The sequence below is a fragment of the Acomys minous genome, assembly GCF_964271855.1.
Source record: "Acomys minous genome assembly, chromosome: 3".
NCBI lineage: Eukaryota > Metazoa > Chordata > Mammalia > Rodentia > Muridae > Acomys > Acomys minous.
The window spans coordinates 37,381,900-37,396,603 of record NC_140485.1 but is presented as its reverse complement, the minus strand read 5'-3'; the positions used below and the strand labels follow the sequence as shown (position 1 = coordinate 37,396,603).

Genomic DNA, 14,704 nt, shown 5'->3' with positions numbered 1-14,704 from the left:
GAATAAATAAATAATCAGTCCAATGCACAAACCAACCTGGATGAAATATTTCTTGTTTTTCTTTTTAAAATTTTTTTATGTAATCACTTACAGTCTGACCCCAGATTCCTGCCTCCTCTTCTCCCAATCTTTCCCTCAGTCCTCTCCCCATTTCTTGTGGCCCTTCTTCTCAGGGAAATGGCGGGCCTTAAGGGGTAGCAACCTGCCCTGGCTCCTCAAGTCACAGCAGGACTAAACACATTCTCTATCACAAGAGAGGAAATCAGTGGGGGAACATCTGTGGGAAAGGGAGGCCCCTAGGAGTCTATGGGGTGACCCTGGATAAGATTTCTAGTGGTGGAGGATATGGAGCCTGAAGTTGTCACCTCCTGTAGGCACATGGGCCTTCCAGTGGAGGGAGGAGGATGCCAATCCACCCATATAACCTTCAACCTAAAGGTTGTCCTGCCTACAGAAAATGCTGGAATGAAAATGGAGGAGAGATTGGAGGAATGGCAGAAAAATGCCTGGCTTAACCTAAGACCCATCCCATGGAGCATGGAGCCAAGCCTGATACTTGCTACTAAGGATATTCTGCTAACTTCACAGACAGGAGCCTAGCAAAACTGCATAACTGTCTTGTGAAGTACATCTTGTTAAAATGAGTTGTTTGGAACAGAAGCAACACACACACTTTAATATTAGGGAAATATAGTCCTTATGTGCCTATTAAAATAGTGCCATCAACACTTACCAGATTCAGCAGCATGATGATTATGAAATTGATGCAGACAGCAGCAGCAGATGTAGCAAACTGCCAGTGCTGTTTGATGAAATTCCACTTGAATGATGCAAACTGTTCCATGACAACAAGGCGGTAGACAACCACTGCGAACACTGCGGTGATGACCAGGGAGATCTGCAGAGTTGGGGAGCAGAAGGTACACTGTCTTTTGTGCTACTAACAAATGAAAAGCAAAGCACAGGAATACTTCATGAACTGAAGACGTTCATTTATCTTTCTGGGAGAGGATATTTTCTCCTTCAAAGAAGAGAGTTAAACCACAGTCAGAAAACAATGTAAGATTTAAGCTTAAGCATAGGAATGCTATGAGGTAATCAGCTTCTAGTTAGCTAGAATTTAAGTGCTGCTTGCAAGAATACTTCAAAACATCATCACACATTTTATGTGATACATTACATGCCTAGCAAGCCCTTAATTCAATCCCCAGCACCCAAGAATTATATAGAATGAAATAAATAAATCAAGCAATAAAAACCAAAATCAAAAGAAAAACAAGAAATATTTGAGTTGTTTTAGTATGAAAAACCGTTACCATACTAAAGTGGAAATTCTGCCTAAAGTTCCTCTTTCTGACAGAGGCCAACTCTCAGAATATCTACTTTACCTTAGTTGTTTCTTCAAACAAATGTTTTATTCAAAGAGATGATGAGATACTTTAAGAAAATGTCGCAGACTGGCTATATAGTTTCTGTGTATTATATATTAGTATATAGTATATAATTATACAATATATATTAAAATGATATTGAAAACAACAAAATGAGTTGGTATGCTAGAACATCCTTCTAAACCCAGCATTCCACAACATTCTCGAAGTGAAGACTGCATTTTACCATGAAGAAGATTCCCGAGACAGACACAAGAAGTCTCATGACTTTGTCAGAGGAAGGCTGATGAGGCTCCGGTTTCCCCGTGATGGGGTTTATCACCTCCATCCTGTAATATTTTGCTTCAAACTGGGGGCGCAGTGTTTCCTACAGGTGAAAATAAGGTTACCTAAATAGCAAATCCACAAATTTAAAAGCTCTTCTGAGAATTTATTCAAACTCTTTAACTCACCCTGGTTTTATGCTGTTAGCACAAAGATGCACATTTTTTTCTTTTTTTTTTTATTAATTTATTCTTGTTACATCTCAATGGTTATCCCATCCCTTGTCTCCTCCCATTCTTCCCTCCCTCCATTTTCCCCTTATTCCCCTCCCCTATGACTGTTCCTGAGGGGGATTACCTCCCCCTGTATATGCTCATAGGGTATCAAGTCTCTTCTTGGTAACCTGCTGTCCTTCCTCTGAGTGCTACCAGGTCTCCCCCTCCAGGGGACATGGTCAAAGGTGAGGTACCAGAGTATGTGAGAAAGTCATATCCCACTCTCCATTCAAGTGTGGAGACTGTTCTGACCATTGGCTAGATCTGGGTAGGGGTTTAAAGTTTACCGCCTGTATTGTCCTAATGGGACTCTAGATGAGAGAAGCATGGGAGAATAGCAAAGTAGAAGGATCCAGAGGGTCCTAGAAGCCTCCAAGTAGAACATTATGATAGGCAGATTTGGGCCCAGGGGTCCCGCTCAAACCAAGGCACCAGCCAAGGACAATACAGGCAGTAAACTTTAAACCTCTACCAAGATGCACATTTTTGAAAGACAATGCCACTTACAGTTCAACTAAGACCCTGGATGTATTTTAATTAGTCCTTTTTCACAGGATCCACTATAAGAAACTGTTATAGAAATGATCTTAACACTACACATTTCACCTTTGCCCCTATTACCTTCGTGAAGTAAGGAATCCTATCAGTATGATGTAAAAGTGAAAGTCTATTTCTAGTCTGATATTAGTGCAGTGAGTAGGCCTGAGCTTTATGCGACTGCCAACACGCCTTCATTTCTGCTTTCCTAATGTCTCACCTCTTCTTCTTCCCATTCAATCAGGTCCCAAGTGTAAGTCAGTATATTTCTTCTCCTTTTCCAAAACTCGAGAAAGACTGTGGCTATAAAATAATAATAATGATGATGATGATAATAATAGTAATAATAATAAATACATTGTTTTCTTCTGGCTAGTATATTTTATCATATAATTAAATTGCTTAAAATAATTATAACTTGTTATTCAATAAATATTGGATTTTGTATTTCTAGCATCCTTCTTTCTTGTCTTTATAAAATACTGTCTGTATGCATGTCTAAAGGGAGGCAACTTTTAAATTTTTTTATTGTTTACATATAGATTTATATTAGTACACATATATACAATAAACTACTTATAACAAGAAGAACCAGAAAGCAATCATGAATTATATAAATGTTACATTCTTAGTGTTCTGGCTATTTGTATCGGCAGCCTTAAAGAAAACATCTTTTCTATCTTTGTGCATCTAAAATTCTGAATGTAAATCAATATCTATCATATATTGTCATTATCAACTTAAAACTTCTATCTAGACCTAAAAGCATATTAACCCTTAAACAACTAAGGTTAATTATAAAACTAAACTGTCTGATCTTCAACCCCATCAGGGACTTGAGAAGGAATAAAATTGATTACCTGAGTACACAGAGAGTTCAGGTTAAGTAAGGGAGGTAGTTTTTAACATTGAAATTTGTGATGTTTTTGTCAGCATGGTAAATCAAAAACGATGCTAGGAAAACAGGTCAATGTTAGAGAAATAAAAGCTATTGTATTTTTCATTATTATTCATAATTATCAAATTCTCATCTACCAATGACAACAAAAACCTTATGTTACTCATCCAAGATGAGAAAACTGAGGCGAAACAAAGAGATAAAGTACAAGGCTATCTTAACAGAAATATGAAAAAAGAGAAAGTAGAGAATATTCTCTGATGTATACTTGGCTATGTAGAAACTTAAAGAAACTCAAGGGAAAAGTAAAGAAATGCCCCAATTTTTCTGTGTCATATTTGCATAAAAATAGGAGAAAGACTATGGCTCTGCTTTATACCTTTGAAGATTTTGTGTCTCTAGCTAAGCTCAACAGCACATTCTTTAATGTTGACTGTACTATTTGTGCAAGTATCCATTTATTTGCTAGTCTTGTATTTTGTTTAAGGCACTGTAAACTCAAAGATCATCATGTCTAACAGAAGAAGACACTGGTCTTTATAAGTATAATGTGTCTCCTGTAAGGGTTATAATGAAGGAAATTACAGTATAATCAGCAAAATACAATTTTTATAAGAAAAAATCTGGTTGAAGCAAAGTGGGGTCTTTCCATTGACTTCATTTTTTATTGACTTCCGTGACCTATTTTTATAATTAAAATGTGAATATATATTAGTAATTAAATACACTATTCAGTTACTTTACGGAAAAATTTAATCCCATTTTAAGATTTGTAAAAATTCTTTTCATGTATTAGTAATTGAGCTTAGGGAATAATTGATTCTTTCTTAAAAATTTCAAGAAGATAAGGACAATTATGATCAATCCCTTGGATTTGAAAACAAAGCTGCTACATGTCTCCATTTGCGATCATAAAACACAATGGTAGAAGAGCCAGGCCTGGTGCTAATCACTGAGCATGGCTGGCATATTTGGCATATTATCTATGCCATTTCCTGACCTGCCATAGATACTATACACAGATTTCCTGCAAAGTCCTAAAGGCTTAGAAACGGCTAAAAGAGGTAACATCACCAGTCTTCTTTGATTAAAATACAAGTGAGATTTTCCCAGTATTGAGTTGGCCTTTATATTAGCCGACTACAAACAACACTGTTACCAACAGAGGAGTCTAAGACATGAGGGAAGTGGATTGGAAATAAATAAGGAGAGAGAGAGAGAGAGAGAAAGAGAGAGAGAGAGAGAGAGAGAGAGAGAGAGAGAGAGAGAGAGAGAGAGAGAGAGAGAGAATGAAGTACAATTTTGATGAAGCAATGGTAATATGTCATGATTTTTAGTCAAGAACACCTTACATTTTTTTAATCGGACAATGACACAGAATGTCCAATCACATACTAATTAACAAAAGTCTCAGTCAAGGCTTGTAGTTGAACTGAGTGAAATTGCCTCTTAACTTCCCTTAATATCAGTTACCTGAACAGGAGGCATCTAAATGTAATAAAATGAGAAGGCTCTTGAGTGTTTTCAGCTTCAAGGCAATGAATGACCTTCAGGAACAGATACTAAATCTCTACAAGATGGCATTTTCATTGAACTCTGTGCCAAATTGAGTTGGGTGTTAAAACTTCATTCTCACTAAGACGTATTCTTTTCATGCATGGCTTATTTGAGCTCTCAAGTGAGTCTATATTCTCACTTTAAAATAAATAATTAGAAAGAAGACTTCTAGAATACTTTAGTGAGCCAGACATCAAGCAAGGATGAAGTTTATTACTTACAAATACCTACCTAACTTATTAATGAAAAGTATAACTTTAAAAATTATAACTATAATGATATCACCCAAAGTAATGGATATAGAATATTCTTTCATGAAAGTGGTGCTTATACAAGTTCATGTGCATTTCAAAATGGTCAGACTTAGTTCATGGTTTTTTACGTATATAAATTATACTTTATAAGGTTGTTTCAGGACTGGGAATGATGGAACACACCATTAATCTCAATACTAAGAAGCAGAGACAGACATAGCTCTGTGAATTCTAGGCCAGCCTTTTCTGCACAGTGAATTCTAGGTTAGCCAGGATTTCATAATGAGAATCTGTCTAAAAAACAAGCAATGTTTTTGAACACTTGTCTATCAACCTAAAATATCAACCAGAAGCTCATGATTATTTTACTTATTTGCAGGCAATTTCTCATTATACATGGCAAGTTATCCTAGAGCTTGCTATGTTGCTCAGTCTTAACCTCAAAACACTGAGTATCAAGTATCCTGCCTCAGTTTCTGGAGTGCTGATGTTAGAGACATGAATTAACAAACACAGACAAAGCTAATCTTCATCAGCAATGTGAAGGAGTGGAGCCTAATCAGAACTGTACCCAGAAAGATGGCTTTCCTGGACCAGAGGGAGGCTGGTCAATAAGCAGATACTAGGGACGGAAGAGTGAAGTCGATCAGGGGTCAGGCCACACAGGATATGAATTATGCCACATCTTCTCAAAAATGTTCATTTTTAATTTTAATGTTTTACTAAAAACAACTTGATAATGATTAAAGGTATTGGAATAATCAGCATAATGACTAAATAAGCTTAATTTTGCTAAATTAACCAGCCCCCCAGTATTAAACTTTTGTACCACAAAAGAGAAACATACCTAAGCACCATAAAAATTGATAAAATGACAAATTGTATTTAAGACAGTATGCCTTCACAAAAAGAATACCAGGAACCATTGTCATTTATTTGAAAATCATTTAACAACACTGTGTGTTGGAAGCATAGCATGGTGGTCCTTGTGCCCACAGATGTCCAGAGAAACCAGGTATGGTAAACACAAAGGACTGTCGTTCCAATGGGAAAGATGAAAAACCTGATCTTCCATCCAGAAAGCTGAGAATTGGAAGTTATTAATAGCCTGGTGAGCTGTGTTATCTGTTGGGCCAGGCCATATCTACTTCTTACAACCAGGACTGACAACAAAAGTGTGTATTAACTTAAATGACCCTTAGAGGCAGAGTCTCCCACAAGCTTCCTCAACTAGGACTGGAGATAGCTAACAGCCTAAATGACCTCTATGGTGTCTGTATGGCAGAATAGGCCAGACCCTTAGGCCCTTAGGCTACTACTGCAGTGTAACTCTAGAGCCCCTCTTCTTGAAAGAAATTCTGAGTTGTTGCAATGCAATTATGCTTCCTTGTGCAACAGGCATTGTGTTACACCAGCAGCCTTTTTGCCCAAATTATACTGTGCTTAAACACACTGGGTATAAAACGCCTTTCATTAGACTCTCCAAAGTCTGATCCAGGTTGATGAAGTCAATAGGTACCAGGTTTTTATTCTTATCTTTTTGTGTGCCTGGCTTCCTTGTATGACACTGCAGTGACACATACCCTCAATTATGCATATTAGTTTTTAGTTAAAGACAAATGAACTTAAAAAGCAAACAAACAAACAAACAAACAAACAAAAAACATTTGTTTTTAAAGGGAAGCTAGTGACAGTATTGCTAGCTAAAGTTCTTCATAATATAAAGAGGGAAAGAAGGAAGGAAGGAAGGTGGAAGGAAGGAAGGAAGGAAGGAAGGAAGAAGGGTAGGGAGAAAGTTATCAGCTGTCTTATTTGGAATTTGTGGGAAGAAATATGAATATTAAACCCCTAAGACCTTCCACTTTGGTTTGTGAAAATACACTTGCCTGGTGCAGACCAATTTTCAAACACAACAAAGCTTAAAAGCAGCCTCATGCTTTTCGTGCTGAGAATGATTTTACACATTCACGGGAGGAACATCTATTTGGGCACAGGAATATTGGAGGCAGTAGGAGGGGTAGATACTTGATGACCTAGTAGTGAATTATAGTGCCCTTCTAATATAGGGAAAAGATTGAAGATTTCTGAGCCCCCCAAAAGTAATAAAGTAAAAAATATAACTTTAAAATGTCAAAATAAAAAAATAAAGAGGATCAAATATGTCTCTTGGCTATATCCTCCAGACAGCAATGTGTTCGTCTCTAGGTTTGCATGATGTCACAGTAATTTTCACTTCTAGGGTTAGTAGTAAAGACTTTGGCAAGCATAGCCGTATCACATGACATAGTCACTTTTTTTCCCTCCTTTATTAATTTATTCTTGTTACATCTCAATTGTTATCCCATCCCTTGTATACTCCCATTCTTCCCTCCCTCCCATTTTCCCCTTATTCCCCTCCTCTATGACTGTTCCTGAGGGGGATTTCCTCCCCCTGTATATGCTCATAGGGTATCAAGTCTCTTCTTGGTAACCTGCTGTCCTTCCTCTGAGTGCCACCAGGTCTCCCCCTCCAGGGGACATGGTCAAAGGTGAGGCACCAGAGTATGTGAGAAAGTAATATCCCACTCTCCACTGTACTGTGGAGAGTGTTCTGTCCATTGGCAAGGGGCATGTCCCACGAAAGCCTTCACTTACCAGGAAACTGAGACAGAGGGGAGGACATTGTAGTGGGACTCTAGATGAGAGAAGCATGGGAGAATGGCAAAGTAGAAGGATCCAGAGGGTCCTAGAAGTCTACAAGTAGAACATTATGATAGGCAGATTTGGGCCCAGGGGTCCCACTCAAACTAAGGCACCAGCCAAGGACAATACAGGCGGTAAACCTTAAACCCCTACATAGTCACTTTTTAACTCAGCTACCAGCCCAAATTATAGGCACAGGGATTATAAGAAAAAAAACTGAAACGTTCTCTGGTACAACTGTCTTATAAACTGGGAGTGAAAAAAACATCATGGATGGACTGAAGTTCACCTCTCAGTCATCTCAAGGTCTTTGTTAGAGAAAAATGCAAATGGGAGAGTACAAATGCAGGAGGAAACGTGGCTCACCACTAACTGGAAAGTGACAAAGTCGACATAAACACATCCAAATTCCAGTAACCTACAGTAAAGCTGTACAACACTCTATTGTCCCAGGTCTGAGCTGCCGATCAGGATGGTCCTAGAGATGCAAACATTACAGGATATTAAAGATGCTGCTCCTTGAACTCCAGAACCTGATGCTAAAAGCCTACCCCTGTTGACACAATATTTGAGTCCTATAACTGGGAAAACTCAACCTGATATTTATTTATCTGGAAGCTTTATTCCTACTGGCTAACTTTCACAGTGTTGGAAAGTACTGTGCACATTAGTGAAGGAGAAAAGTAATCATTGATATCACCCAGTTGATACTGGTATTGAGTACTACAATAAGGAAGGGCCTAGAAAGAGATGCCAAGTGGTAGGATAGTGGCATGGATATTATGGGAGTGCAAACTACTTTCCAATAGGACTTTGAGTTCACTTCATAAGATTAAACCAATACCCGATACCATTATTTGTCCAAAAACCTGTGGCTAGATGGGTTACAGGCAATACAGGAAATTTTACTACTATTACTCTGCTAAATGATTATAGTATCAAACCAATTCCCAATACCTTATCATTATATCAATATAGTAGTGCACATATGAATTTGTTGCAGTTGAGATGGGATGCACAAAACCTCAGTAGGTTCAGGCCAAGACAAAAGTTCAGCATGAAGAGAAGAGATTGGTACCTATAGGGAATGGAGCAAGCCCGGAGTGACTGAGGTCCTGAGTGACTGTGTATTTTGACATGAGCAAAGCCAGTTGATGACTCTGAGACCAAGTGGCCCATTGTTAATTGGCAAAGGCATTACTTATATCAAGTAGGCTCAAGAGAGATGGCAAAGCTTTCCTCAGGAATGTGAGTATTAGTTTTTATAAATTATTGATCAGTGTGTGAAAGACTAACATTTACAGATTCCTCTTCTTGGCTATGTACAGCCTGAGATGCTCATCTACAGAGAATAGCTACCTTTCCATTTGTGCTATGCATAATAAACATAGCATCTTGGATGTCCTTCTACTAGTGGTTAGAGAATACCACTTGATCCCAGATTCATGGTATGTGTATTTTCATGTGTGTCGTTTCTTCATTCTTTTGCTGGCTCGAGCTAGTGTTCCAAGACCTGAACCTAGAAGGACATGACAGGCATCCAACCTTAGCTAAGAAGCTATTGGCCACTGAGACCTGCTAAGAGACAGAAAAATTGGAATCTGACAGTTTTATTGTGCTTAACCTCTTGCAGCGCTCTCTCTCTGTCTCTGTCTCTCTCTGTCTCTCTCTCTCTCTCTCTCTCTCTCTCTCTCTCTCTCTCTCTCTCTCTCTCTCCTGTATGAGCACATGCAGAGGCCTGCAGAGAGAGAGAGAGAGAGAGAGAGAGAGAGAGAGAGAGAGAGAGAGACAGAGAGAGACAGAGAGAGAGACAGAGAGAGACAGAGAGAGAGACAGAGAGAAAGAGAGAGAGAGAGAGAGAGAGAGAGAGAGAGAGAGAGAGAGAGAGAGAGAGTCCAGTCTTAAGCCAATATCTTAAATATATCTGTGAACAACTGTGAAACATTACCTTTTTATCGTTGGTTTTTGAGACTGTTTCCTTATGTAGCTCTGGCTTTCTGGAACTCCTGATGTAGACTAGGCTGGCCTCAAACTCACAGAGATTACTTTGCTTCTGTCTGCCTAATGCTCAGATTAACAGCATGCACTACTATATCTGGCTACAAATTGGAATTATTTTTTTTAGAGCTCCTATAATTTTCCAATAAACTTGATCACCATCTCCTAGGAAAAGGAGTTGAACTGATAAAGATATGGAACTTAAATCAATGTCACGTTTCTTGACATGATAAGCATTAGCCCCTCAGCTACAAATCAAATTGACAGAAGTAATGGCTATCCTTTTGTATCAGTTAGCAACTAAACATGAAGCATTTAGAAATCACGTGATACATCCCTTACCATCTCTAATGATCAATCTCAGAATTATAAACAAAAGTCTGGATGTCCCAGACGTCATGCCTATTAACCAGATTAGAAATTTGGGGTTCTTACAGCTGAAGTGACCTGTGGAAATCATCCTAGTTCTCAGATTACTGCCTCTTTACCATGCAAAGTGCCCCTTCACATGACTGGGTAGCACTGAGAATTGAGATGCTGATAATTGACAGTGGAAATTTGAGAGCAAGTTGTAACAACTGTGATGCTATTGTGAGATAAATGTCCTGGAGATGTAAGGAAACAGAAGGAATAGAAGAAATCAAATCACAGGAAACGCACAGGAGGGAGCCTGGTGTACAGAGGCAACACACTTGTTATTAGAATAAAAATATCTCAAGATAAAGGTATATGAAATGAAAGCCAGGGCTAATTAAAAAAAAAAAAACAAAATGCAGGGACAGACATGGGCAGTTTGGAAGTGGAATGCCACATAAATATTTGTATGTGCAGATGTATAAGATACAGTATTGTTATAATATGAAACGCTCAAAGAACATGTATTATAAATTAATAGTAATTGCCTGTGGGAAGTAGGTCACAAAGTGCATGCATGTCTGCAGAATACAAATCTGCATAAAGGAATGTGCTGTGATCGCATTCTTTATCTGCAGAGTAACACTGACTGTTCATGTTCATCCTAAATAAGGGCCCAGGCCCAGCTGCTAATGATTTCTCATGTTAAAGTGAACGGGCAGGGAACAGAATCAGAGGGTCTCGTAAAGGAGGTTAGGTGCTGATTGGTTTGCTTCAAGTCATTTATTTCCACAGAAATCACAGAATAGAAGGTCAGGCCCATACTGGTTGTCACATCCCTTGCCTTATTTGTAAGGTCAATGAACCTGCAAAAGCATCCACAATATTTAGCAGAGTTTTTTCCATTCTCCTTTCATTTGATTTTTTTTCCTCAGGTCATATCCCTTTGCACGTGTGTGTGTGTGTGTGTGTGTGTGTGTGTGTGTGTGTGTGTGTGTGTGTGTATGTGTGTGTGTGTCTCCCCTGTATGTGCACATGCAGAGGATATTTATTGGGTCACTCTCTGACGTCTGCATTATTTCTTTCAGAAAATGTGTCTGTGAATTTGGACCTAGGCTGTCAGGCAGCAAATGCAGCAATCCTCCTGTCTCTGTAGCCACCCCACCCCATCCCCCACATCAACACATAGCACTAAGTTTGCAGGTACATGTGTGACCAAGCTCAGCTTTTTATATAATTGCCTCGATCTGAATCAGGTCCTAAACTGTGTGCAGCACACACTCTCTCCAGTAAGCTGTCTCTTCAGCCCCTGACCTTGTGAAGACATTTACTGTCTTTTACACTAAATCGTCTATAAAGGTTTGTTCAATTGATTTTAGTTATTGGATAGCATCCAGGGATTTGACTGTACTTGTTGCCGTGTGCTGTTTCCATTACTCCAGGCTTTCACATTATGCACCATGGAATTTTACTGGGATGGGGGCATAAAATCAGTCATTGACCAGAGACACCCTCTTTCCTTGCCTGCTTCATGGTATCAGGTATCAAGTTCTATCTTATTTGGAAAAACATCATTATTTAAAACATTCTATAAACCACTCATTACATTTTTAAAAAGACAGGGGTTTTAGAAAGGGTAGAGAAAAAGGTCGAAGTCCAAGTGCAAATAATGCTAACTATGTTTGCACCTGGAGAACAAAATGTACTTCTAGGTATTTTGTTCATCAAAGTAGATGACGGAGCCTTCTAAAAAGAAAGTGTATCTGAAAGGGGGTGACTCAGAGCAGCACACTGCCAGGTTGCAGAGAGCCAGTTTGGATCTCACCCAAGGCCATCATTTTCCAAGGATTTATTTTCGGTAACATCCTCAAGCATAGTGTGTTTTCCCCCCATGCAGTATTGCACCACCACCACACACAGGGAAGATTCAAGAACTTGTAGAGCAGGTTCTATGCTTAGAATAAAGGGGCCATGAATGTGGAACAATTTAAATTCCCAGCCTCAGGTACATTCTTGTCTTTTTTTTTTTTTTAAGCTAACTTATAGGAATGCAATAGTGGCCCAGACATGGCTTCTGCTCTAAAATCTCTGTGCATGAAAAGAAATGTGTTTGAAGGGTAAGCCTTGAAGGCCTGATTTCAGTGCTGCTGACCTCCTACCTGGAACAAGTCTAGACTTGCTGGTTGGTTTTTCAAGCTCGCTCTCTCTCACTTTGCATTCACATGCCTCTCTCACACACTCTCATCCTTTTTCCTTCTATAAAGTTAAGCAAGAGAGAAGATGCTAGTCAGTCTTTCTACGTTCTGGAAATGTTCACAAGTTTCTGAGATCATTAACTGTCACCCCCCACCTCACCCCACCACACCCTCTATGTCAAATTCGTGGAGAAATAAGCAGTTATACTTAATCAAATCAACATCATGCTACTTGAAAACCTGAGAACTGTGGCTGGGCACAGTGATATTCACCTAATGGAGGGAGGGGAACACCAAACCCACAAAAACTTCTACCCAAAGATGTGTAGCAATAAAAATAGAGCAGAGATTGGGTGTATGTCTAAAGTTCAAGAAAGTTAGACGGGGAAGTCCAAAGTTTGGAGAAAGGGGTACCAACTCACCCTTGCCCCTCAAGTCACAGGAGGACTAAATGCATCCTCTCCTATTGAGAGACCAGGTGTTGGGAAGGGGCGTGGAAGGGAGAAAGGGAGGGGAAGACGAACCAAGAGAAAAAATTGAAATCAGTGGGTTAGCATCTCTGGGACAGAGGAGGCATCCAGGAATCTATAGGATGACCCTGGCTGAGATTCTTAGTGGCAGGGATATGGAGCCTAAAGTTATCACCTCCTGTAGCCAGGTAGGGCTTCCAGTGAAGGGAGGGGAATACCAAACCACCCATTAAAAACCTTTGAACCAATGTTTGTCCTTCCTACAGGAAATGTTGGGATGGAGAGAGAGTGGAGAATGAGGGAGTGGCAAACCTACACCTGGCCCAACCTGACACCCACAGCATGGGAGAGAGCCAACCCTTGACACTATGATTGCAAACAGGAGCCTAGCACAGCTGTCCTCTGAGAGGATGAAACCCAGCAACGTATCAAAACAGAGACTCAGCCAAACTGGACAGAGCCTAGAGAGAGGTGAGGTCAGGATAGAAGGACCTGGAGGGCACCGGAGCTCCACAAAAAGACCAGGAGGGCTTATGCAGACTGAAGCACCAACAAGGACCTTGCATGGGCTGGACCTACGTCCTTTCCATACATGTAGCTGGTGGGCAGCTGAGGCTTCAGGTGGGTCCCCTAGTAAGAGGAGGGGGCCCTGTCTCTGACATGGACTCTGTTGCCTGCTTTTCAATCACTTCCATCTGGCAAGGCTGGCTTCCCAGGCCACAGGGGGAAGAGGGTATGCTCAGTTCTGATGGGACTTGTGCTCTGGCAGATTGGTGGGGGGGCCTCCCCTTTTCTGAGGAATTGGGGAGAGGGATAGAAAGAAAGCAGGAGGGAGGAGCTAAGGTCTGGATGTCAGGAGAAAAAACAAACAAGCAAAACGAAAACAAACAAAAGATGCCTTTATTTTTTTCTAAACGTATGACCTTGGCTAAATTAATAAATAGTGAATTTCCATTTTCTAAATTAAAATGAGAATAATAAATATACCTCACAAGACTTTCTGGCTAATTAGCTGATAAGCACCTTGTCAGTGGTCTCATTATGTTTACTGGACTTGAAGGGTACAATACAGTTTAATTTTTAAACTGCTAGCTGTATCACATAAGAGAATGTGTAGCCAACTCAAACCTATTTTTCATATTGTTTGCTTCATGATCTAAAATGTAAGATGACATCCAATTTTTCTCTTTTTTCCTTTTTAAAAATTTTATAATTTTAATTTTATAATTTATTCAGATTACATCCTGATTGTTATCTCCTCACTTGTTTTTTTTTTATTAATTTATTCTTGTTATAACTCAATGGTTATCCCATCCCTTGTATCCTCCCATTCTTCCCTCCCTCCCATTTTCCCCTCAAACAATGTTTGATCTGTTAATTTTTTTTCATAGTTTGCCGTGGCTGAAACTTTGTCATGTAGACATATCCCATAATTTTGACTTCAAATACTGAATGTAACAATGGCCCAGAGTCTTTCTGAAAGCAGACAGTAAGTCAGGGCATGATTAATTTGTGCTTAGGAAGGCATAGATGTGTGCTACAAGGCACTTTTATATGTTGACCAATTATATCCAACTGCACCTGTAGCAAAGGATCCTGAGGAATGTTGCTGGCATTCCTATCTTGAGTCTCTCAGGAGCCAGGCCAGGTGTCCTGCATATCTTCCATGGTGTTCAGCCCAGATAATGAAATGTAGTGAGCTGTGAACTACGGAATTTACAACAGTCTTTAAAAAGCACAGTACTCCAGCAACTCAAGTTGCTCTGCTGCCTGTCTGAGATCCTGTTTCTGAGTTTAAGTCCCAGTTTAAAAGGAATGCGTTCTATTCA

General features: G+C 39.5%; 1 protein-coding gene across 3 annotated transcripts in view; it reads right to left on the bottom strand.

The window, feature by feature from the left end:
• ANO3 (anoctamin 3) overlaps positions 1-14,704 on the bottom strand; it is a 236,171-nt gene that overhangs the window by 30,775 nt on the left and 190,692 nt on the right. For all 3 annotated transcript variants that reach the window (XM_084775285.1, XM_084775286.1, XM_084775287.1), the window contains 3 exons: positions 2,688-2,770; positions 1,618-1,758; positions 734-898 (listed from right to left, as the gene is read on the bottom strand). In XM_084775285.1, the coding sequence (XP_084631411.1) occupies positions 734-898; positions 1,618-1,758; positions 2,688-2,770 (389 nt within the window). The remainder of the gene's footprint in view (positions 1-733; positions 899-1,617; positions 1,759-2,687; positions 2,771-14,704) is intronic.